Source organism: Gobius niger (genome assembly GCF_951799975.1).
Source record: "Gobius niger genome assembly, chromosome: 5".
In the NCBI taxonomy this organism is placed as follows: Eukaryota; Metazoa; Chordata; class Actinopteri; order Gobiiformes; family Gobiidae; genus Gobius; species Gobius niger.
The window spans coordinates 15,087,903-15,110,215 of record NC_136856.1 but is presented as its reverse complement, the minus strand read 5'-3'; the positions used below and the strand labels follow the sequence as shown (position 1 = coordinate 15,110,215).

The window sequence follows — 22,313 nt, the reverse complement described above, 5'->3', positions numbered from 1 at the left end:
CGCCTAAACAGCGGATGATGAGGGGAAGTGCTTGAAATGCTGTTAACTTCTTTCAGTGCAATAAGATGCCCAGCTTTGGTGAAAAACAAGTCTGATTAATGTGAGCCTAGATGTACACAAGGCCAACCATCATGAGCCTAACGTCCCAGCAACGGATTCAGTTGCCAGGTTGTGCTGTTGCAAAGAGCGGCGCTTGATCAAATAAGGACATATGAGCCGATGTCACTGTTTCCATCGGGAGTGGTTTGATTCAATATCGCAAAGGTGCATGTGCCCAATATGATTAAAATAAACTTGTTTCACTTCATTACATGTTTGCAGAAGGGAAAAATTATATTACACACACACACAAAAGAGCTCTGACAAATTAACAATTGATGAATCAATGTGATGGCTCTGAAAAGACATAGGGCAACGATATCAATGCAATAGATTTTGAAGACCTTGCCAACAGTTTTTTCTTTAAGGCACCTTATTACACTGCACAATCATAGCATGGTAATAGAATGGATCTAGCGGTATAGTCCGAGTATAGTTTTTAAAGTGTACTAGCTAAATAATCAAGATAATTAGATGATACAAAACTACTTTATTTCATGGAAACAGGATTAACATTACCATCAAAACTTATCCAACCCAGTTTAAAGACTTGGTTCCTGTGTTTTAAAGAAGCGTAATGGTAAGGAAACAGGGTCGCTAAATGCATTGTTGCCCCGTTATTTCCATCCTATTACCATGTTATTACTGTGCTGTAAAGTAAAGTGGACTTCTCTCTTTTTAAATTTCCATATCAGAAATGATCACAGCACGTGTGTGCAGTGATGTGTGGTGAGTGTCTTTCACATATGTTTTTGGCACTGCACTTTGAGTCACCTAGAAACTGCTGTGAATGGTTAAAAGCACTAATTTACTAATTTAGAATAATGGAAATGTTTTGCGCATATTAGCCCTACTTGATCTGGATTTTCTGTTCCAGCTCTTAGTCAGCTAAGATCAGAGTTCAAGGTAATTATTGACACATGAACCGTCTTTGTGGCTATCAGGTTGTGTATTGCCTTGTAAAGGTTTCTCACAAGACGTATCTGTATTTAAAGTGTTTCTTGTAGCTGTTTTTGGAGATTTGTTTTTTTACTGCAATAGGCTATAATGTTATTCTGCGTTATTGTTTTATCTGGTAGAGTTTGCAGATGGTTAGTTGACTGAAAGGGAACATATCTGGTGAGGAGGGGCAGAGTACAGCAAGGAGAGATAGTGACGTTTTATGAGGTCGTCAGATGGTCACAGTAACACCTTAGGATTCACATGCCCCAGTCTTGTTATGGTTCTTCTACTATGGATCTCCCACCTTTCACTACAGGATTTACCATTTTCCTATCTGACACCGTCTATCCCTCTCCAGAAGATATTTGACAAAGTGATCCATTATGCTGAGCCATCTTTTGCACCACTGCCTGCTGTTATTGGTGTGTGGATGCAGGGGGGCAGCTGGTTCTCTCGGGGAGGGCAGGAAAGTTTGGCAGAACAAAAATACTGACCCTGTGTCCACTGACCAGCTTTTTCTCCTGGACACTTTCCCCAGAGATTTCCTTTGGGCATCCGGGACCTCTGCTTTCCAGACAGAAGGAGCCTGGGACCGGGATGGGAAAGGAGCTTCCATTTGGGACAATTTTACTCACTCCAGGTTTGGGGACACTGCGAACATCGCGAGTGACGGCTACGTGCAATGGGAAGATGATGTCAAAGCACTCCAATTTCTAGGCTTGAGGGCATACACTTTTTCTTTGTCCTGGCCTAGACTTTTTCCAAATGGAAATGCACAATATAAACCCAATTTGGCAGCCGTGAGACACTACAGTCGCCTCATAGACAAACTACTGGAAAACAAAATTGAGCCGATTGTAACTTTGTATCACTGGGACCTGCCGCAAGTTCTGCAGGAACGATATGGCGGATGGAGAAATGAAACTCTAATCGAACACTTTGAGGACTATGCATCTTTTTGCTTTTACATGTTTGGAGACAAAGTCAAATACTGGCTCACGATGCATAACCCATATTTAGTGGCTGTTCAGGGGTATGGCACAGGTTTACATGCACCAGGAGAGACCGGTGGAGACGCGAGCTTTCTGAAAGTAGCACACAACATGATCAAGGTGAGCACAACAACACCAGAAATATGTGTGTTGTTTTTGTCGTCTTTAAAATAGGACTTTGCACCTTACATTTTATTGCTATTCAATACATTTCTCTGAGTGCTTGCAGGGAAGCGAAAAGCGCATAATAGTAATTAACCTGGACAAACATTAATTTACTTTCTTTATCTTTTAAATTATGATTCTTTTATTTTGAAGGATTCTGTGCAGCAAACATGCCACTTATTGAGGTCGAAGTCCACCACATCAACAGTGGTGCATTAGACAGAATGTTATATGGCAGGAAGTCATAGAGATATGGCTTATTAGTATTGACCACCAGCACAAGATGGTAAATGTGCGATTGACGCCCTGCAGATAGCAAGAGCAAACAACCACATAGCCTGGGACATGTCACAGAAGGTGCTATTGTACTACTGTTCATGGAGGGTAGCATTGATTTCGAATTATTATTTTTTTATTTGCAAAAACACCTCAAAGCAGGGAAAAGTTGATGAATGTGGGAAAGCTTAAGCAACATGAAAATACAGTTCCTTGTTTGGTTGGTTGGTTTTGTAGTTTTAGCTGCAGTTGTAGTATTTGTAGTATCTGTTCCTGTCTCCTGTCTCCTATGAAACTCTCTCTATTTTAGCAGTTGTGCATTCGTCGAAGCAGTTTTATTTTCTTTTTTTTTACATAACTTTGTTTGTATTTCATGTGATTCTTAGGCACATGCCAGTGCTTGGCATAAGTACAACACCCATTTCCGTCCAAATCAGAGGGGGAAAGTGTCCATTGTCCTGGGCTCCCACTGGATCGAGCCACAAAAAGCCACAGAGGCAAATGTTGAACTTTGCCAGAAGTCAATGGAGAGTGTTCTCGGATGGTTTGCTGATCCTATATTTGGAGAAGGTGACTATCCATTGTCACTAAAGTCAAAGCATGGGGCTCTCCTTCCCTCCTTTACTCACGAGGAGAAGCTCTGGGTGAGAAATACAGCGGACTTTTTCGCTTTGTCATTCGGACCAAACAATCTACGTTTGGGGCGCACCCTGGCTCAGTACGGACAGACTGTTTCTCCAGACCTGAGGAGAATCCTCAGCTGGATTAAACTGCAGTATGGAGACCCTCATGTGCTGGTGGCTGAGGCGGGCTGGTTCTCTGACGCCAGTGAAACAACAGAGGACACAGTGACCTTATACCTAATGAAGCGATTCATCAACCAGGTTCTACAAGGTGAGAGCAAAGCAGAGTAGACATATTTTTTTTTTTTTTATTATAGTAGTAAACAAGTAGTCAAATAATATTGTCCAGAGGATTCTTGTTGCTATTGAACTTGCCTGAATGAGTGAGGTTACTGCTATTACAGGATAGTATCATTGTTTCCTTGGGCAAGACACTTCACCCACCGTGCCTATGTATGAATGTGACATGAGTGCGTGATTGGTCAGATTAAAAACATGTACAATAGGCTAGTATGAATGAGAGGGAGTGCGAATGGGGGACAACGGATGCAAATGAGCTCATGGCGTGTTTACATGAGACCCATGTGTGTTCATTAACTTGCACCCGACCAAATAAACAAATAAATAAAAATGGCGCAATGGCGTAGATTGGTGGGCACGCATAGCTTTTTTGCCACGGAGCATCGAGTGAATGAATAATGGTCTCGTAAAGCGCTTTATGATCTACATCTGCGAATGCACTGTACAAATAAGTGCTAACACTGTTCATTTATTAGATATATGATGGATTAATGTTCAAACAACACAATTTGAATTACTGACAGGCAAATAATAGACTACAAATCACCTATCATCACCTATAAAAACCTTAAAATGTATAATAACAACATGTTGTTTTATTGCAGCGGTCAGATTTGATGGTGTCCAGGTCATTGGCTACACAGCGTGGTCTCTCTTGGATGGATTTGAATGGAACTTTGGTTATGCTATAAGACGAGGACTTTTTTATGTAGATTTCTCTCAGCCTGAGCGAATCAGGACCCCCAAAACCTCGGCACTGTACTACAGGGGTATTATTGCTGAAAACGGCTTTCCAAAAGATCGAGCCTCTCAAGAGATCAAGGGACATTTCCCATGTGATTTTCACTGGGGAATCGCTGACCCAACCTTGCAAGTGAGTGACACTTTAAAAATGAACACATAATGAGGGGTGGGTAATCTCCAAAACAGTTGCTTAGTAAGCAAATTAAGAGTAGAAAAATAATAAAATCAGATTTATGATTAATCAGAATAAAATTACATGAAAATTCTGATATTTCAAAATTAACAGACTATGATAAAAGGAAAAGGAAATAATTCTTTAGGAAGTGAAATGAACCCAAACTTAAGAAGCTTTACAAACTTGACAATAATGCAGTATTTTTTATCATATAGTTTATTCAAAGTGGTAACAGTAACTCCTTCACTCAAGTAGCAGTACTGTCAAATTTAAAAAAAGAAATAATAATAATAATAACAATAATCTGAATAATAATAATAATACATTGGATTACTACCCACCTCAGCTATATTCACAGCTGCTAAACAATGATTCTCTTTATCTCTTTACCACTGTTTTTGTAGGTCCACTTCCGCCCCTTCTCCCCTCAGTTCACAGACCCACAGTTGTACATGTGGAACGTAACAGGAGACGGGTCGCTGCGCCCCGTCCCAGGAGTGAAGCTACAAACACGCCCGTCTCAGTGCACAGACTATTTGGCCATTCAGAGTCATCTGCGGTTGTTTGCCTCCACAGGGGCATCTCACTACAGATTTGCCCTGAACTGGTCTCTGATTTTACCACGAGGGGACCTGTCAAATGTGAACACAGATGCTCTCAGGTATAGTATGACAGGCAACAAATGTGTTAACAGATTAAATATTCATTATAGCGCTTAAAGCTGCACTGTGGAGCTTTCCAGGTTATATGTTGCTACGCACAAGAGCAACTAATGTTTTATGCTTAAAGCACTCATTCCTGTACTTCTAATACTCAGCTAGACACTGATGTTCTTATTTTTGCAATGTGTTTTCAACTAAAGCATTTGGAAGATAACCTAATGCATTTAATCTCATGTTTGGCTACCTCTAGTCAAACAGGTGGTCACTACAGTGTGATTTTTTTATTCATTATTTATTTATCTCTGCCGTAGGTACTACAGCTGCATTCTGTCCGAGCTCTCAAAGCTGAAGTTGAAGGCTGTTGTAATCCTCTACTACCCTTCACACAGTGCTCCAAACTGGAGTCTTCCTGCACCGCTCCATGCCGCTGGGGGCTGGCTCAACTACAGCACAGTGGAGGCCTTTCGGGACTATGCCTCTCTATGTTATGAAGAGCTGGGCGAGTGGGTCCAATACTGGATCACAATAAATGAACCAAACAGGCTGATAGACGTGTACAGCAGTGGGAATGACAGACACAAAGCGGCACATAACCTTCTATTAGCCCATACAAAGGCCTGGAGACTATATGAAAGGAAATATTTGCATCAACAGAAGGGGCTGGTGTCACTGGCTCTGCACGCAGACTGGGCTGAACCTGCTAATCCATTCCTGCAGTCCCATATCGAAGCAGCTCAAAGATTTCTAGTATTTGAACTTGCCCGCTTTCTAGACCCTCTTCTTGGGACTAGACATGAGAGACAACCAGATAAAGGCGGATATCCAAATGAAATAAATAGATTTCTTGCTCAAACTCGTGCCGAGGGATCTCCTCTTCCCACTTTTACAGAAATGGAAATGACTGAATCAAAAGGTGCTCTGAGTTTTATTGCACTGAACCATTTTACAACCCGCTTAGTCAGTCCTTATCCCCCAAAGCTGCACGGGCAGGCCCCCGACCACAACTGCAGGACCCTAACTGACCCTACTTGGGCTACATCAAAGCTGGGACAGGCTATCGTCCCACGGGGGCTGAGGAGCGTTTTAAACTGGGTGACCAAAAGATACGGAAGAAAATTGCCCATCATCATCACTGCCAGTGGAGTAGATGACCAGGTGACAGTGGATGATAAAGTCAGACAGTACTACATGAAGAACTACTTACAGGAAGCTCTGAAAGGTAAGGCTAACAGGGACACGTTTTTATGAGTGTGTATTTCCTACTGTAAAACTCAGGTTAAATGAGGGACATGGAGCGGGGCCATGAACAGGGCAGTAGCAAGGGAACATAATGAACAACCAAATGGTAAAATACAAGCCCAGTATCAAGGGAGCTGAATGTGATTGAATGTCCCAGATGGTGGAAATTCTGTATGGACTTTGTAAGTTCTCTCATATCTGTGTAGGTTTCCCCCACCACTAAAAACATGTGCAATAGGCCAGAATGAGCGTGAGTGGCGGTACGCGGCTATGCTTCATTTGCTACTCGGGCTTCTCTGCAGTAGCAAATGAAGTACAGTGTATTAGTTTGATTAAGAAGAAAAAAAGATTATTGTTTTCATTCTCTTCTGTGTAGAACTAAGCCTTATTCCTCTTTTAGACTCGATTAGGGCCAAGTTTTGTCCTGTTAGATCTTTTTTTTTCTTTTTTTTTGAGCTTGCCTTCTTGTCATTCAGTTGTTTTGGTTTTGTAAAATAATGTGTCTTATCTTGTTTGTCTCCAGCTCATCATTTGGACGGAGTCAACCTACAGGGATTTTACGTGTGGAGGCTGCAGGATCGACAGTCTCCTCAGTTCGGCCTTTTCTCTTCCACGACTAAACCCAAGGCGTCTGTCTCTGTTTACAAAGACATTATTGCTGGAAGGGGTTTCCCAGAGAGCGGCACAGTTGAAATGTGTGCCTTGAATGAGCAGCAAGAGATGTGTTCAGTTTGTTCGTGGATGTTTCAAAACAGAGTGATGCTGGTCTTTGGGGTGTGCATCCTACTCACTGTGGTCATGTTGGCTGTACTCATTATCTTTATTTTGTTGACAAAAACAAACACAGGGCGATGCAAGAGGACATCAGTGAGCTGGAGGAAGAAAATGCACACTACACCACCACGCATTTTTATTAGTAGGATAAATGGAAGAAAAAATGTGGTGTTGTAAAGCAAGATGCTCTATGGATCTCCTTTGTACTGTCAGTAATAATAATAATCTTCTTGTTCGAAGGTAAACTGATTTGAATTGTTTTTTCAGTTATAAAAGTTTAAAAAATCATTATGAGATTGAATGTGTGGACTTAAATATGATGTGGGTGTATTGATGTAGTTTTTTGAGGAGCCTGTAAGTGAAAATCTATGAATCAGCATCGCCCCCTAGTGTTTATGAAGCTGTAGAAGCCTAATGTAAACCATGCAAATATGCTGCACTGGCGTCTTTAGCAATACTGGTGTATTTATTAAATATTTTATTGTTCTAACTTCCAAAAATAAAATGCCCTGTCCACTGTCTCAAATTCACAACAAAAGGGAAATATTTCTAAAGCAACGCTTTTTGTAAATGTAGCATTTACCATATCTTTTATTATATAATTTAGTGCCACATAGTTAATTGTTGAGGAAGAATAATAATACTGTCAATAATTAAGACAGCAGCCAATGGGAGCAGAGCTTGAACATGGCTATAGGTCACATGACCCTCTCTCATCCAGACTGCATGCAGGTTGGCATTAAAATGTTTTTCGATCCACCATCCCCGTTATCGTTTCGGTTTTGAGATGATAGTTTTATTATAAGTCGTTTTACGCCTAGATTGAGTGTGATAATAAACAGAGTACTGTTAGCGCTGACGGAGAGCATCAGAGCAGCTGTTGTTTTGAGGTCTATCAGAAAGTGCAGGCTAACTATCAGCAGCTAGGTTAGCGTCTACCAGGTCCAGGCCCCAGCCGCACTCCAGCACGGGGAACCATGGCCAACATCGCAGTTCAGAGGATAAAACGTGAATTTAAGGAGGTCCTCAAAAGCGAAGAGGTGAGAATAAACAGCAATGTTTCAATATGTGTTTGTTTTTGCTTTGCTTGCTGGTTTAGCTACGCGTTGTTGCTAATCAACACTGTTGGTATCAGCTAGCTGTTGACTCTCATCATCAATGTGATGCCACTGCACCGTTTAGCCCTAAAATCATGATCTGCTGCAATGGGAAACTCACGTTTTAAGCAGTGACAACAAATATAGTTTAATGAAAAATGGTATCGAAGCCTATATTGTAATATAATTGTACTGTGTCCTCTACAACTGGAGCTAACTGGGTTAGCCTGACCGCATAGTTTCATTCTTGGACTGTGTAAAGCTACATGTTTCCACTGTAGTGGTAGTTGTTCACCTGCCTTTAAATATATGGTACATTAGTCATCTAAACTGTCCCTGGTTATTTGTGTTTTTATTAAAATGTGCAACAAGTCGAGGTCAACTTTAGCCTTCGTCGCCATAGGGGTGTCAACTTTTGCTGCATTGGCATGTTTGAGTTTGACAGCAAGGCAGCTTCATGTTGACTGTGAGCCCGTGTGGTTTATTTTTTCTCCACAGACGAGCAAAAACCAGATCAAAGTGGATTTGGTGGACGAGAACTTCACAGAACTCAAAGGAGAAATAGCAGGGCCACCTGATACACCTTATGAAGGTGAGTGTCTTTTTCAGCTTGATGTCTTGTGTTTGCCTGCTTCTGTAAGATCACATTGAAGTTACAATGCTGCTAATTCTTTTGCTTAGCTGTTTACTGTAACCACTGTCTTTCTTTCCAGGTGGGCGATATCAACTAGAAATTAAAATTCCAGAAACATATCCTTTTAATCCACCCAAGGTATGCATTCATTATGTTTGGTAATCCCTCCTTAAATGTGATCAGATGCTTTTTCCAAATACATTTACTGGAGCTTCTTTCATCACTTTTTATTTCAGGTGCGGTTTATCACAAAGATTTGGCATCCCAACATCAGTTCAGTAACAGGTGCAATATGTTTGGACATCCTCAAAGACCAGTGGTGAGTACAGAAGCCCAGGGTTTCAAATCCCTCTCTACTCAATTGTAATAATTATTTAATGATTTCTCTGCTACTTTTATTCTTTTCCTTCTGTGAAAAAACCTGGCTTCAACCCCTGTTTTTTTTTTTATCTGTTTAATTAGGGCAGCAGCAATGACACTGAGGACAGTCCTGCTATCGCTACAAGCCTTAATGGCAGCTGCAGAACCAGATGATCCTCAAGATGCAGTGGTTGCCAACCAAGTGAGTTGGCATCTCCTCCGTTGTCTTTACATAAAGGCTGTATGACTGCGGTACCTGCTCACTTTCAATATGCAAGCCCATATAGGAGTTTCATTCCTCTTTCCAGAAGGAAAAGGCCAACAGTGATGCAACTGCGTCTCTTGTCCCACCCAAATTATAGTATAGCCTTACAAATGCAAACATGTGGAGGTAAATAAAGATACAGTTTTTCAACTTCTCCTGTAACATTTAGACTGTGCTTGAACTGTACAGTGTGAAGTGAGGGAAGCTCTTTCATTAGAATTAACTGACAGCTCTTCCAGTTTATCCGGCTCTGCATGTCTCTATTTTTATTAGCCACATAGAAACATCTCTAGTATGTCAAATATCTCAAGAGGATTTATCAGGAGTATCATTACATTATCTTTGTATATTTCCTTTCATTAGATACAGTGCATATGGAAAGTATTCACACCCCTTCACGTTTTTGTTATGTTACAGCCTAATTCCAAAATGGATCAAATATATTTTTCCCCCATCAATCTACACAGAATACCCCATAATGACAAAGTGGCCTGAATGCCAAGCGTCACGTTTGCCAACTGTGGAAAAAGTTTAGGGATGTGAATACTTTCCGAAAGCATTGTGGGTTTTTGACATAACAAATGTTAAAGGTACTATACAGAGTTTAAAAATGTTAAAGTTAAGTATTTTCCTCCCCTTACATGTTCCAGCAATGTGTAGAATGAGCCCAGACCTGTTCACCACAACTGCCTCTAAAATCCTGCACTGTCACTCAAAAAGGTGTATAATCGGGTCTGAAGTGCCGTCATGCCCGAGCTTAATATAGAACCTGCAGTTATGCGTAAGACCTGAGGTGGCAGTAGTGAGTATAAAAATGAACAACGTGCATCTAGCCCCTTTTAAGGCAAAACATTGTGGGAACTACAAAAACATGACCTTTTCGAAGAGAGCAAACAAGCAAAATAAATGCAAAACTTCTAAATTAGACTATTGTTTCTGTTTTACAGTATAAGCAGAACCCAGAGATGTTCAAACAGACAGCGAGGCTTTGGTCTCATGTCTACGCAGGTGCTCCTGTCTCCAGTCCAGAGTATACATGCAAAATAGACAAACTGTGTGCCATGGGCTTTGAAAAAGTAAGTTGGAATTTAAATGATTTACTCGTGTGTGTTCCAGTGTGTACTTCAACATGTTTCTTTTTCTCAGAATGCAGTGATAGTGGCGTTGTCATCAAAGTCCTGGGATGTGGAGACAGCGACAGAGCTACTGCTCAATAACTGAGTTTGGAAGCACTTCTTTATTCTCCTGTTTCTCATTACACTCATCCAGAGCCTGCTCCAAACCCACTGTCTGAAGATGTCTGTCCCTCTTTCATCCTCCTGTGTGTGGCATCTCCCTCTCTGCTCCTCTTCTGCGCCTCTCGTCAGTCCCTCCTCTACCCCCCTGTCCTCAGCTCCACTGCCTCTCCTACTCCTCCCCTGCTCCTCTGCACTGCTGTATCAGTCAGTCGTTGAGCTGATATTACCGGTTTCTTGAGGTTCATCAAACATTCCACTGATCGCTACAATCACAAGTCAAGACACATCGTACTTTCTCTTTATAAACAAATGCCTGATCTAAAATCCCACCCACTCCTGCCACTCTGTCAGTGGCTGATCCTTGCCTATGCAGTGCATTTTATGTGAAAACCTTTGTTGGAGAGTCAGATCATTTTCGAAGGCTCTTTCCACCAAATCAAGAATTTGGCACATTGGCCTGTGTTTGCAAATAAGGATGATGGAAACGATAGGACACTAGTATTTATTTTTTAGAATGTCTTTACATTTTGATATTTCCAATGTAAATCTAATTGAGTGGCATGTAAGGCACTCATAGTTCGCTATGGCCCAAGCCTTGCATATTATTGTAGTATAACATTCAGTAGTTCCCATCTGATGAGCGTAAGAAATAAAACGCCTTATTCTGTCAATTGAAATCAAGCTAAGAAAAACGATATATATCAAATGAAAAATCCTATTTGTAAATCAGGCTCAATGGTGTCACTGAGGTGTTCACAAAGTAGCCATAACCCTTTGCCATGCCATTGTCTCTCCACTGTCTGCAGACTCCTCCAAAGTCCATTGCCATTGTCTGTTGTTTTTTCTTATGGCCCTATTCAAAGTGGTTTTAAACTTTTTTTTTATTTCATTTTGGTTGCCTACAGGAATAAATTTGGATTCTTGTTTTTATGCTGACAAAATACACACAACAACGTTTAGCAGTAACACAAGCTGTCACATCTTGGAAAGGATATAGTTTAAAATAAGTTGAAAAAAATTGCATCATGTTAACAGACAAAGTAAGATTCATCTGTAAATAAAGATATTAAGTCTGTGTAAATTAAGCTACTATTACTGTCGTTTTTTGTGTCCATTTTCTTGTTACCAGTTCTTATTTTGCTTAGTGTGTCGCATATAATCTAATATTGGAAAGCATTTATTTTGCATCTATTTAAATTATACCTGGCTCATGATAAAAATATCACATGGACTGCATCTGCGAGGAATGTTGCTGCAGAAAAAATGGAGCAAACCAATTTAGATGAGGAATGAGCATGTGCATTGATTAATATGGGCTTTTGTAGTGGGTACTGGTAACCTTTATTTGCTGTGCACTGTGCCATAAACCAAATAATTCAGCCCCAACTCAAACGAAATACATCTATCCTCAAACTGGATTGGATTAGTCTAAATAATTGTGGCTCACTCTTTATGGTAACTCTATCAAAACAGGACACACATATTAACTTATTTCATGGTAATATGACAAATCATTGCCTAGTATACATCAAATTACCAGGAAACATGGTTTGTATTTTCTTCATAATACAAAAATAAAACCGATTTAGATTTCACGTTTGTGTGGCCCACATGCAGCTTTACTTTTGTTTACTTTGTAGAGGACAGTTCACATCAATGAACACTCACTACAGTTACTTCATGTAAATGCATCAGATTCAACCATGGGCTACTTTCCATCCGTAGCCCTAGTACATTTAAGACACCAATGTAATGAGCTAACTTATTTAAGGCCATTTCCCATTCAAAATGTAGCCTAATGTAAAGTAAAGGTCGATTTGGCCAAGTGTATTGACATTGATAATTTAATCTAAACAAACCCAGAGCTCAACCAAAACTATCCCAAATCCTAATCCTATGTGGCTCAGATGTGGTTCTCTTATGGCCTGTGGGAGACCTCTGGAAAAAGTCATCTGGTTCTGGTGTGGCTCTTATTTGGTGGACTCACTTAGATCCAACCTGACCCTTTCTGCTCTGTAAATATTGGAGACACAATATAGAAGTTTGTAAAAGCATGAGTTCCTAGTTTCTAAACACTATTCAGTGTTTAGAAACTCTAAACACTATTCAGGTGTGTTTAGAGTTTCTGGTAGGTTTTCCCTGCTAACAGACCCTCTCACCTGCAAACCTACAAAACAATTGATTCTAAAGTGTTGTAGAGGCCACTGGGACGGGAAGTAAAGGCGCGATGCTATCCACCCACTGCTGCCAATGTTGGGGTTGCATACACAGTTGCATAATGCACCTTTAATCATTAATCATGAATCAATAATAGTTCAACGGCCGCAAGTCAACCTATAGACCTGTTATGTTTTCTCACAGTGTCCAGCTTTGTCTCCTGCTGCTGCAGTCACTGCACCATCAGACCCTCCTCCTCTGTGTCCCCCTGACTGCTTCTGGAAAAGCAAAATAAGTATACTTTCGAGCTGGAATATGCTCGACTTAAAGGCTCACATACAGCAGAAACTTGCACTTCTATAATAAAATGACAACAATAATCTGATTAAAAAAAGATTAAACTGTTCATTTAACAGATAAGGGTTAAAAGCAGGGAAAGGCAACATAAGGTCAAATTTAGCTCTCCATGATATAGACCAATCCTCTGGCCTAGATAATAATAGATAATGATACTGAAGATATTGTCAGTTCTATTAAACATGTCCAAGACGGGACTGAGACACTCCAGTCTATGTCAGAATTGTCTGAGCCACAGTGGGGAGACTCGGCCCCTGATCTTTTGACTAAGAGAAAAAGTAAACCCTTGGTCAAGCAAACTTGCCTCATTGCCTCAAAGCATCATATCACATTTCCAGCATGAGATTTGTGTTATGTTGATGATGACATGGTCTCTGAAGTCACTTCTGTTCAGCACCTCTCTGTATATTATTGACAGCTGAGTGGCCCGCTGTGTGGTGATGCGATCATTCAGAAAGGTCCGGTTTCCCTCTGTCTGCTGCTGCTATGTGATAGCCCGAGTTTTATTGCTCGCCTCAGTCTGGAGACATGCTGAGTCCCCTGCCAAGCTGTAAGAGCTGGCCCGGCTGCGAGGCTCACCAAAGGAAATGTTGCCTTGCTATCTACACGCCGAGTTCAATTGGGGTTGAACGGAAATCATGTAGGTCTATTAGACGGTGAAACAGTGGACCACTGAATTGTCGCCTGCTGTAATGTCTGTCGTGTCTTGGAGATTTTGTTGATTTTTTTCAACATGATCCAGATGATATGCTTAATCCTGCTGCTCCCTGAAGGTGAGACAAACGTTATTGATTCAGTATCTCCAGCATTTTGATGAAGAAACATTAAGAATATATATTTTCTTAATAATTGGTGACAAAACAAGCATTATTAGACACTTTTTATTTTATTTTATCTAGGTTAAGGTGAACTTTTTTGATCCCACAAAGAAGTTATTGTTCTACTGTGTAAATGTTCAGATATTCACCAAAAATGCCTCACTAAAATCAACTTACATAATTGAAACATGCAATTTTCGTTCCCTACCTCTTGCAGCTGTTCACTCGGCTCAGGGGCACTATGCTCAGAAACTCTTAAATGACTTGATGGAGGATTACTCCACTGCTTTGCGACCAGTGGAAGACACAGACAGTGCTCTCAATGTCACCTTGCTTATCACCCTCTCCCAGATCAAGGACATGGTGAGTTTGTGTTTAATGTGTACCATTTAAGAATGACCAGCAATTTACCTCAAGGTTTAAAAAAAAAAAAAAAACTCGGTTACTGTTGTGTTTTTAGTTGTGGCACTCGACCTGAATGAAAGAATTTATTGAATTTATCTTAAGAGCACAAAACACATCTTTGCAAAGTAACACCATAAATGTGGCAAGTCCAGACGAAATGTTTAAAATCGGATATAATTTGCAATAAGCTAATTTGTCCAAAAAGGAATGGGAAGAAGTGCAATTTACCTAATACTAGATGAATCCTCCGGCTTTGATCAACACTGACTTATTCAATTCAATTCAACTTTATGATAGACTCGGTTTCCAAAGAGACAGAGGGACACGTAATAAAAACAACAACTACAAAAATACAATGGAAACAATTACACTTACTTCTAGCTAGTTAATTCTGTCTAACTGAATATCTGGAGATGGTACCTGGGTGCGGCACTGTAACTGCCCATTGCTCCCTAACAGTTTGCTCAAGTGGCATTGAAGGATGGGTCAAATGGAGAGGACACATTCCTTTACACTACTGTTAGAGAAAACATAACTTTTTTTTTTCCTTTATCCTCTAACAACTACAGAATAACATGTCCATTAATCCCACCACTTTTTCCAATGAAGTTTATTTACAGTTTACTACTGCTTATTAATTCTCAAAAAGAAAAAATAAATAAATATTATTATTAGTTATTATTCATCAAAGCCATGCTACTGTGTAGTAACATATCGCCCAACAAATAATGAAAAATGTCGATCATATAAACTTAAAAATCCAAAACATGAGTCTTTTACTACACTGACCTGACTTAACTTTGCTGGAAGCGTCACATCAGCAATTGATCTCCTTTCAGATGTTGCTGCGTCTTGATATGAATTATGTTAGGGCCTCTTCTAAAAAATGTTTGGGGGTAGCCCATTGCAAAAATTAACTTTACCGGTGTCCACACTCATTAGGACCACGTTTGGTGTCAATGGTATGTCTGTTTATGTTTAGTTGCTCTTGTGATGTAACAACATATAACCTTAAATGTTCTGCAGTGTGGCTTTAATACCATTTTTAAACATTTCCTCTGAAATAGTTTGATGCTGTTTAAATGCCGTATGTATGATTGACAGCTGGCCCTCGCCCGGAGCCTACTGTTACTGCTGTATAGATCAGGTTCCCGTTCAGGTTCACTGCTGTGTCAGCCCTTGGTGAATTACAACTGACTTTCAGGGGATGCAGCGGAAGAAACTTGGCTGCACTGCTACATTTACTGAATGTAAAACACGCTGGGGTTGATGTCAGTGTGTCAAGAGAGGCAGATAGAGCTGATAATGGAAGTACTACAGTACTTTTATTTGATTGTGTATCAGTTTCCCAATTGCCTGCACACAAGAGTGAGGTTTGGCACTGAAACCCATCCACACCCACCCTCCATCCACCTGATATTGACAGATAGGTTTCACATGTGTCTTCGTTAATCCTAATAAGAGATTAGAAAGCTTCTGTGGACATACTGTATCTCTGACACAGCGTTTTATATAATAAAAACAGTAGAGAGCTACTTATGCTTTACATGTACTATGGGGGTATATCCTGGACAGTAGGTAGCCATATAATAATGATATTTGAAATTAAAGGTGTATTATGCAACTTTTTATGAAGAAAATTAGGTAATTTGCGTATTTGAACTTTCAGTTACCCAGTGGCTATACTTTCCATCCCAGTGGCCTCTAAGGATGCTCCAAGACCAATTGTTTTTAGGGTTTCTGGTGGGCTTTCACTGCTGTTCCATGGTTACGTATACATTCCATCCAGACAACCAACCCAGAAACCCTAAAAAAACAAAGAAAAAAGTGTCCTGGAGCATCATAGAGGCCACTGGACGGAACGGACAAATATGCACAATTATCCATTATTTTACTTGCATAAAAAGTTGCATAATGCCCCTTTAAAGAAAAAACTACGTAGTACTTAACCTAAATGTTTGCAGATGGAGTTCAACTTGTTCGTAACTCAAAAATTGATCTAAAAATGTTTAAACTTGCCATTTGGGGAGACACTCTCTTCCGTACAAATATTAATATTCTGTCCTTTCAGGATGAAAGAAACCAGGTTCTGATAGCCTACCTGTGGATTCGACAAGTGTGGCATGATGCGTACTTAAAGTGGAACAAAGATGACTATGACGGACTCGACACCATCCAGATCCCCAGCAGCCTGGTGTGGAGGCCTGATCTCGTCCTCTATAACAAGTACGCCCCCGTAGGCCCCATGCACTCACCAAAAGTAAAGACTGTTTCATGCAATATTTTTTTGCTTAGTTACATTTTTTATTTTAATGTGAGGCGTTAAAGTGTGTATGACACATTAGGCACAATTTTTGCTAAAACATAGTTAACACAATTTATATTTTGCTAAAGACTGTACCCAGCTTCCTTTGGTTTGGGCATTTTTGTGATGTTTATAATTTCACTTCCTTATTTGACACCGACAGGAAGTGACATAGAAGAAGGTAAACAATTTTAAACAGTCGCCATGCCGACCAGGTTAAGTCAATGCGAAATGAGTCAAACTGCTATAGAATGTTACCTTCTTCTATGTCACTTCCTGTCAGCAGCTTGGAAATTCAAATAAAAATAACTTTTCATTAAATTTTCTGTAAATAAAATGATAATTATGCAACTGATGAACTTGCAACTCATGTTATCCATCTAAATAAGTCATGTTTTCAAAAGCATTAAAACCTATCATATGCATTTTAAACGTTTAATTTATGGCCAGACCTTTTATTCCTTCAGGGCTGATGATGACTTCTCTGGACCAATGGACACCAATGTCAGACTGAGGTACGATGGTGAAATAATGTGGGATGCTCCAGCCATCACCAAAAGCTCCTGTGTGGTCGATGTCGCCTATTTTCCATTCGACAGCCAGCAGTGTAACCTCACCTTCGGCTCCTGGACCTACAATGGTAACCAGGTATGGCTTACGGTTTAAGGTTTACTTTATTGTCTACATAGGGAAATTTATTCTTTTCATTGAAACATCCATCAGTGCCACCAAGAAAGCCTGTCAGGGGCAGTCGGCAGCTGCAGTGCAATGCCCAAAAACTGCTCCTTAATAAACTATGAAATAAATACAGACCATTATATTAATGGCCCTACGTAGTTACAGTTACTTGGTAGTCTACTTGTTCCTCCTTTTGACTTACTGATTCTTAATCCATCTTTGCAGGTTGACATAACTATGGGGAACGACAGTGGGGACCTGTCAGACTTCGTGGAAAACGTTGAGTGGGAGCTTCTGGGGATGCCTGCCTGGAAGAACGTCATAATGTACGGCTGCTGCCCTGACCCGTACCCGGATATCACGTACACCGTCCTGCTGCAGAGGCGCTCCTCCTTCTATATCTTCAACCTGTTGCTGCCCTGCTTCCTCATTTCCTTCCTGGCTCCACTCGGGTTTTACCTGCCAGCAGACTCTGGGGAGAAGGTCTCTTTGGGGGTCACTGTCCTCCTGGCTCTCACTGTGTTCCAGCTCATGGTGGCCGAGAGCATGCCCCCCTCCGAGAGTGTGCCGTTAATAGGTAAGTTTCATGAATTAGATCAGATTTGTAACTATTATTTAAAGTAAAACCATATACAGTGGGGGAAAAAAAGTATTTGGCCAAAATCCAATACAATGTCTATGTGAAACTGACCAAATACTTTTTTTCCCCACTGTAGATGGATGTTTCCCTTTTCTCCTGAGGCCATGGTGACATGTTCAATCCTTATTTGAATAATCTGATTTATTATAATTTTGGGAGGAACAGTTGCTTATTATGATACTGTACAGGAAGCAACAGATCATTTGTATGACCAATTCAGAGCTGGTAGATGGTAATTTTTTTAATTGGTTGGTTCAATAGTTCATCACTAATGGAGCCAAAGCATTTTTAGAGTTATTATTGAAGGCTCTTGATTTAGTGTACGAAGAATAGTTTTGTAAAAATGACAACAGTAATATCTTAGAGGTTATATGTATTGGCCAGTGGTTCTCAACTGCTTTGGCCTCGAGACCCATCATCACCATAAACTGACAAGCCGCAACCCAAAACATAATTTGAATTTGTTATATGTAATGTAAAATACCCTCCTGGAACCGCCACCTTAACGTGGTGGAGGGATTCGAGCACCAGAAAGATCCTGGAGCTCTGTTGTTGGGGGCTTCGTGCCCCTGGGTCTCCCATTGCAAACAGGTCTGATTTGACAGGTCAGACAAAGAGCGGTTCAGAAACCCCTTATGAGAGACCAGCAGGCCCATTTAATCGTGAGGCCGTCCTTCTGTGGACCCACCACCTGCAAGAGGAGCCATAAGGGGCTGGTGCAATGTGACAGCTCCAACAGCTGCCCCCACGACCCAGAAACGGACAAGTGGAAGAAAATGGATGGATGGATGGATGGATGGATGGATAATGAAAAATGCTGTATTTTCATACAAATGATTGTTGAATGAGCATTTAATAAGTCTCAAAGGCTAAAATAATAATGATCACAATCCAATACCAGTCGTTTTAACGCTCAGGTAGTGTTTCAATACTTTATCAATAGATAAATACTGAAAGAAATGTTTTCTAGTAAAGGCTCACATGCCACTGAAAAGGTTTCCATGACGACTTTTGGGTCCTGACCCACCAGTTGAGAAACACTGATATAGTTAAACCTAATTGCAACCTCAAGGGGCCAGTAATGTGATTTTTATGCAGAGTCAAGGAAAGTGTTTGATCTAACACTGTAATTCTCATGTGTTTAACAGGAAAGTACTACATTGCCACTATGACTATGATCACAGCCTCCACTGCCCTCACCATCTTCATTATGAACATTCATTTCTGTGGGGCGGAGGCCAAGCCCGTTCCTCACTGGGCTAAAGTCCTGATCATCGACTACATGTCCAAAATCTTCATGGTTTACGAGGTGGGTGAGAACTGTGCGTCCTCCACTTCAACATCCCAGACATCGCACTTCCCCCAAGATGACATTACGCACCTGCACCACAGCTCCCAAAGTCACACCAATGGTAAATCAGGGAACAGTAGCAAGCATGAAGAAAAATATGGCCGAAGATACCCTCGCCCACAAACCCCCAAACCGCAGCACCCTCCCAGAATAAAAACACAACACCACATCACCAGGGACGAGGGAGACTTTGCAACAGGGAAACATGAATCTCTCAATGGCAAAATCCTGACAGACAGCTGCTGTAAAGAAGACCAAAAGTTCCCCTGCTGGCTGGAAGATGAAAAGCTACACTCCTATGACGAGGAGAAAAAACCTCCCACTGTAACTTTCGGCCCCTGCGTGTTTTGCACCCATGTGAGTGGTTTCCCTGGCTCTGACACTAAACTTGTGCGTAATGTGGACTATATCGCCAACTGTTTCCGAGAGCAGAAAGCCACATGCGCCAAAGTGGCTGAGTGGAAGAAGATTGCGAAAGTCATGGACCGCTTTTTCATGTGGATATTTTTCATCATGGTTTTTCTCATGAGCATTCTCATCATGGGCAAGGCTCCGTGATGCAACTTTGATTATGTCGGGAAAAATAGTAGTGCTCTGAATGAATATACATTTCGTTTGTATTAATAGTTACTGCAGGTAGATGTGTTGATCACTCTCTGTCTTTTCTTTGCTCACATGTTGTCAAGTGATCCAACACTTGAGTTCTGTTGGGCATTCCCATTGCAGGGTTGCGACAGCAATAAAGTTTGGCAATTTAGTCCAAATACTCCCGTTATGCACACCATCTCAATTTACCCAGGCTTGACACTGTAATTATAACACCTTAAGAAGTTTAACTTTTCTGTTCTTTTGATGTAATTCCATTTTCTATCCCATTTATTATATTTATTTCAATGTGTCCCTGTAAGATTTTGTGGCTACTAGACATCTGTATTTCTCTTGGGGTGGAGCAATGGAATATTTTATCTATCTATATCTATCTGGCAATTTAGACTGACCAAAATCACAGATATTTATCAGTGAAATTACCCAGTCCCCTTGCAACCTTTTGAGATCCTCTTAGCTTACTTCTATGTCCCTCTATGGAAATTTGTCCTTTGAATTTGACCCGTCTCATCCTTTAACCAGTCACTCAGTGCGACTCCAGGGAATTGAACCTAGGACCTTCTTGCTATGAGGTGAGAGTACTGTTTATATAGCCGCTGCGTCAATAAAATGTGTGCACTATTCTGAGACAAAAATACATTGATTGTACTTTCGTCGTCCTCTTAGATTCTGTATTTACCCTACTTTTGGAGAGTCAACAATGTTTTCAATATAATCAAATATCTGATTGTGATGTAATGGAAAGTGCTGTCAAGTTGAATTATGACGACGGGCGACCTGGACATGCTTTATTCACCACTCTGAAGTCAGATGCCCTGTCAAGTCACACTGCAGTCACTATTTGTAGCATAATTACCTGTTCAAAACTAATGAAGTGAATAGTTAATGAGCTACCTTTTTGTTATAGCAGACAGCGAGGATGTAAGGCAATATGTACTATCAATAATGCACAGGGGCATGTTTAGACCGCCCATGGTTTTACCCTGACAAGTAAGTGAATGGGTGTTTGTGGTTTGATATGACTGTGCACTGTACATGTATGTGTGTGCATAACATCACAGGACACAAATATTGTTAATAGCCAATCCGTGTCTTGTCAAACCAGCTTCATAACAATTATGAATTTTTTGATGTAACAGATTTCTATTAAACTGTATGTGAATATATTTCCGACATAAGATATTAAAGTACTGTAACTCAAAATGACAATACTGTTTTCAGTGTTTGGATTTCAATTATTTTGATATAATATCATTTATTTTGATAACTGCTGAATTGTCAAAGTTTTAAAGGCAATATTCATATTTTTGTCGGATCATGTGCTGTGTTGATTCCTTATCTAACAGTAGAGGGCGCACCTTTCCAAATGATTACAGTTCAGTTCAGAGCTGCTTGTAGCATTATACATAATTACCCACGCCCAAGATTTATCATGAAATGCAACAATTTGAAATTAGTAATCAGCAACCCGAGTCACATGATGCACATGATGTCACTCAGGAATTGTTCTCCTATCATTGTATCATTCTAAGGACAGCATTTTTTTTTCTTTTATAATCTCCAACATAATTTGGATTCCCGAATGTAGTACATGATAATATGTACATTGTCATTTTTATTAATATTATGATGGAGATGGAGAGAGGAGGCTACGAGCGGACTGCGAGGCGGTTACCATGGTGATACAATAAAGCGGGAGTTCCGGGAAAAGGACTTTTCAAAGTTTGCGTCGGACACAAATTAACATCATTTCTTCCTGGGATAAAAACAGTCTTGCGTGGCCAGCAACTTCCCAAGGATCTCTCAGGAAACGGACTCTCTGATCGGGCAGAGATTTGGAGAGAGAGGGCCCCGTGTCGCATCCATGGACTTCACATGTCGGGTCAAGTTTAAACGATAACCCTTGATGTCGCCAGTCAGCTTTAGCTAACCCGGGCAAAGGCAAAAACAAGGCACATTCAAGAGAAGCGAGCAAGCCTCACCAGGAAGGAGGTAAGTCTGCTTTGTTTCAAGTTGTAGCTATGATTTCAAAACTAATACACATCCAACTTCTTATTAATGCAGCTTGATTTAGGCTGGTGTGTAGTCTTTAGTAATGGTAAAATCAGGTCTTGAGATTAGAACTTGTCAAAAGGTGGTCTATTTCTGTTTAGGCAAGTAACTCTCTCACTTGGGTTTGCTAATAATACAAAATATGATTGTAGACCCTTTGAAACTCAGGTGTGCATAATAAGAAAAGCATAAACCAATCCTATGTGTAGTTTTACCAGTTTTTTGTTGTATTTGACAGACTAACATAGGTTATATAACTCAAACAATTAATAGCGTTTATTTATTAAAGTAATAATAAAAAGTACCAGTAATGTCTTATATAGCGGGCATCCTGATGCTCAAAGTCGCTTAACATTTTC

General features: G+C 40.4%; 3 protein-coding genes across 3 annotated transcripts; all 3 read left to right on the top strand.

Annotated features, from left to right (window-relative positions):
* Positions 1 to 1,424: 1,424 nt before the first annotated feature.
* klb (klotho beta) lies at positions 1,425 to 7,269 on the top strand (the record flags this gene model as incomplete). The annotated part of the gene is made up of 6 exons (XM_079557112.1): positions 1,425 to 2,153; positions 2,861 to 3,368; positions 4,003 to 4,271; positions 4,721 to 4,977; positions 5,290 to 6,197; positions 6,741 to 7,269. The coding sequence occupies 6 exons, from the start codon at positions 1,425 to 1,427 to the stop codon at positions 7,166 to 7,168; spliced, it is 3,099 nt and encodes a 1,032-aa protein (XP_079413238.1). The 3' UTR covers positions 7,169 to 7,269.
* A 427-nt stretch (positions 7,270 to 7,696) lies between these two features.
* Positions 7,697 to 11,670, top strand: LOC306963615 (ubiquitin-conjugating enzyme E2 K). Its single transcript, XM_079557191.1, has 7 exons — positions 7,697 to 8,031; positions 8,587 to 8,680; positions 8,802 to 8,860; positions 8,959 to 9,041; positions 9,185 to 9,284; positions 10,295 to 10,423; positions 10,494 to 11,670. Exons 1-7 carry the CDS (start codon positions 7,969 to 7,971, stop codon positions 10,566 to 10,568), a joined length of 603 nt encoding a protein of 200 aa, XP_079413317.1. The 5' UTR covers positions 7,697 to 7,968; the 3' UTR covers positions 10,569 to 11,670.
* Positions 11,671 to 13,784: 2,114 nt separating this feature from the next.
* LOC306963128 (neuronal acetylcholine receptor subunit alpha-9-II) lies at positions 13,785 to 19,944 on the top strand. The gene is made up of 6 exons (XM_079556602.1): positions 13,785 to 13,872; positions 14,135 to 14,280; positions 16,394 to 16,548; positions 17,095 to 17,275; positions 17,531 to 17,882; positions 19,094 to 19,944. Exons 1-6 carry the CDS (start codon positions 13,833 to 13,835, stop codon positions 19,852 to 19,854), a joined length of 1,635 nt encoding a protein of 544 aa, XP_079412728.1. The 5' UTR covers positions 13,785 to 13,832; the 3' UTR covers positions 19,855 to 19,944.
* Positions 19,945 to 22,313: the final 2,369 nt, after the last annotated feature.

What these genes read in the sequence shown, in the direction of transcription:
- LOC306963128 (XM_079556602.1), top strand. Translation starts at nt 13,833, where the DNA reads ATGATCCAGATGATATGCTTAATCCTGCTGCTCCCTGAAG. An exon ending in GGACCTACAATGGTAACCAG is followed by an intron (nt 17,276 to 17,530) that starts GTATGGCTTACG and finishes CCATCTTTGCAG; the next exon opens with GTTGACATAACTATGGGGAA. An exon ending in CGAGAGTGTGCCGTTAATAG is followed by an intron (nt 17,883 to 19,093) that starts GTAAGTTTCATG and finishes TGTGTTTAACAG; the next exon opens with GAAAGTACTACATTGCCACT.
- LOC306963615 (XM_079557191.1), top strand. Translation starts at nt 7,969, where the DNA reads ATGGCCAACATCGCAGTTCAGAGGATAAAACGTGAATTTAAGGAGGTC. An exon ending in ACCTGATACACCTTATGAAG is followed by an intron (nt 8,681 to 8,801) that starts GTGAGTGTCTTT and finishes CTTTCTTTCCAG; the next exon opens with GTGGGCGATATCAACTAGAA. An exon ending in GTGCCATGGGCTTTGAAAAA is followed by an intron (nt 10,424 to 10,493) that starts GTAAGTTGGAAT and finishes TCTTTTTCTCAG; the next exon opens with AATGCAGTGATAGTGGCGTT.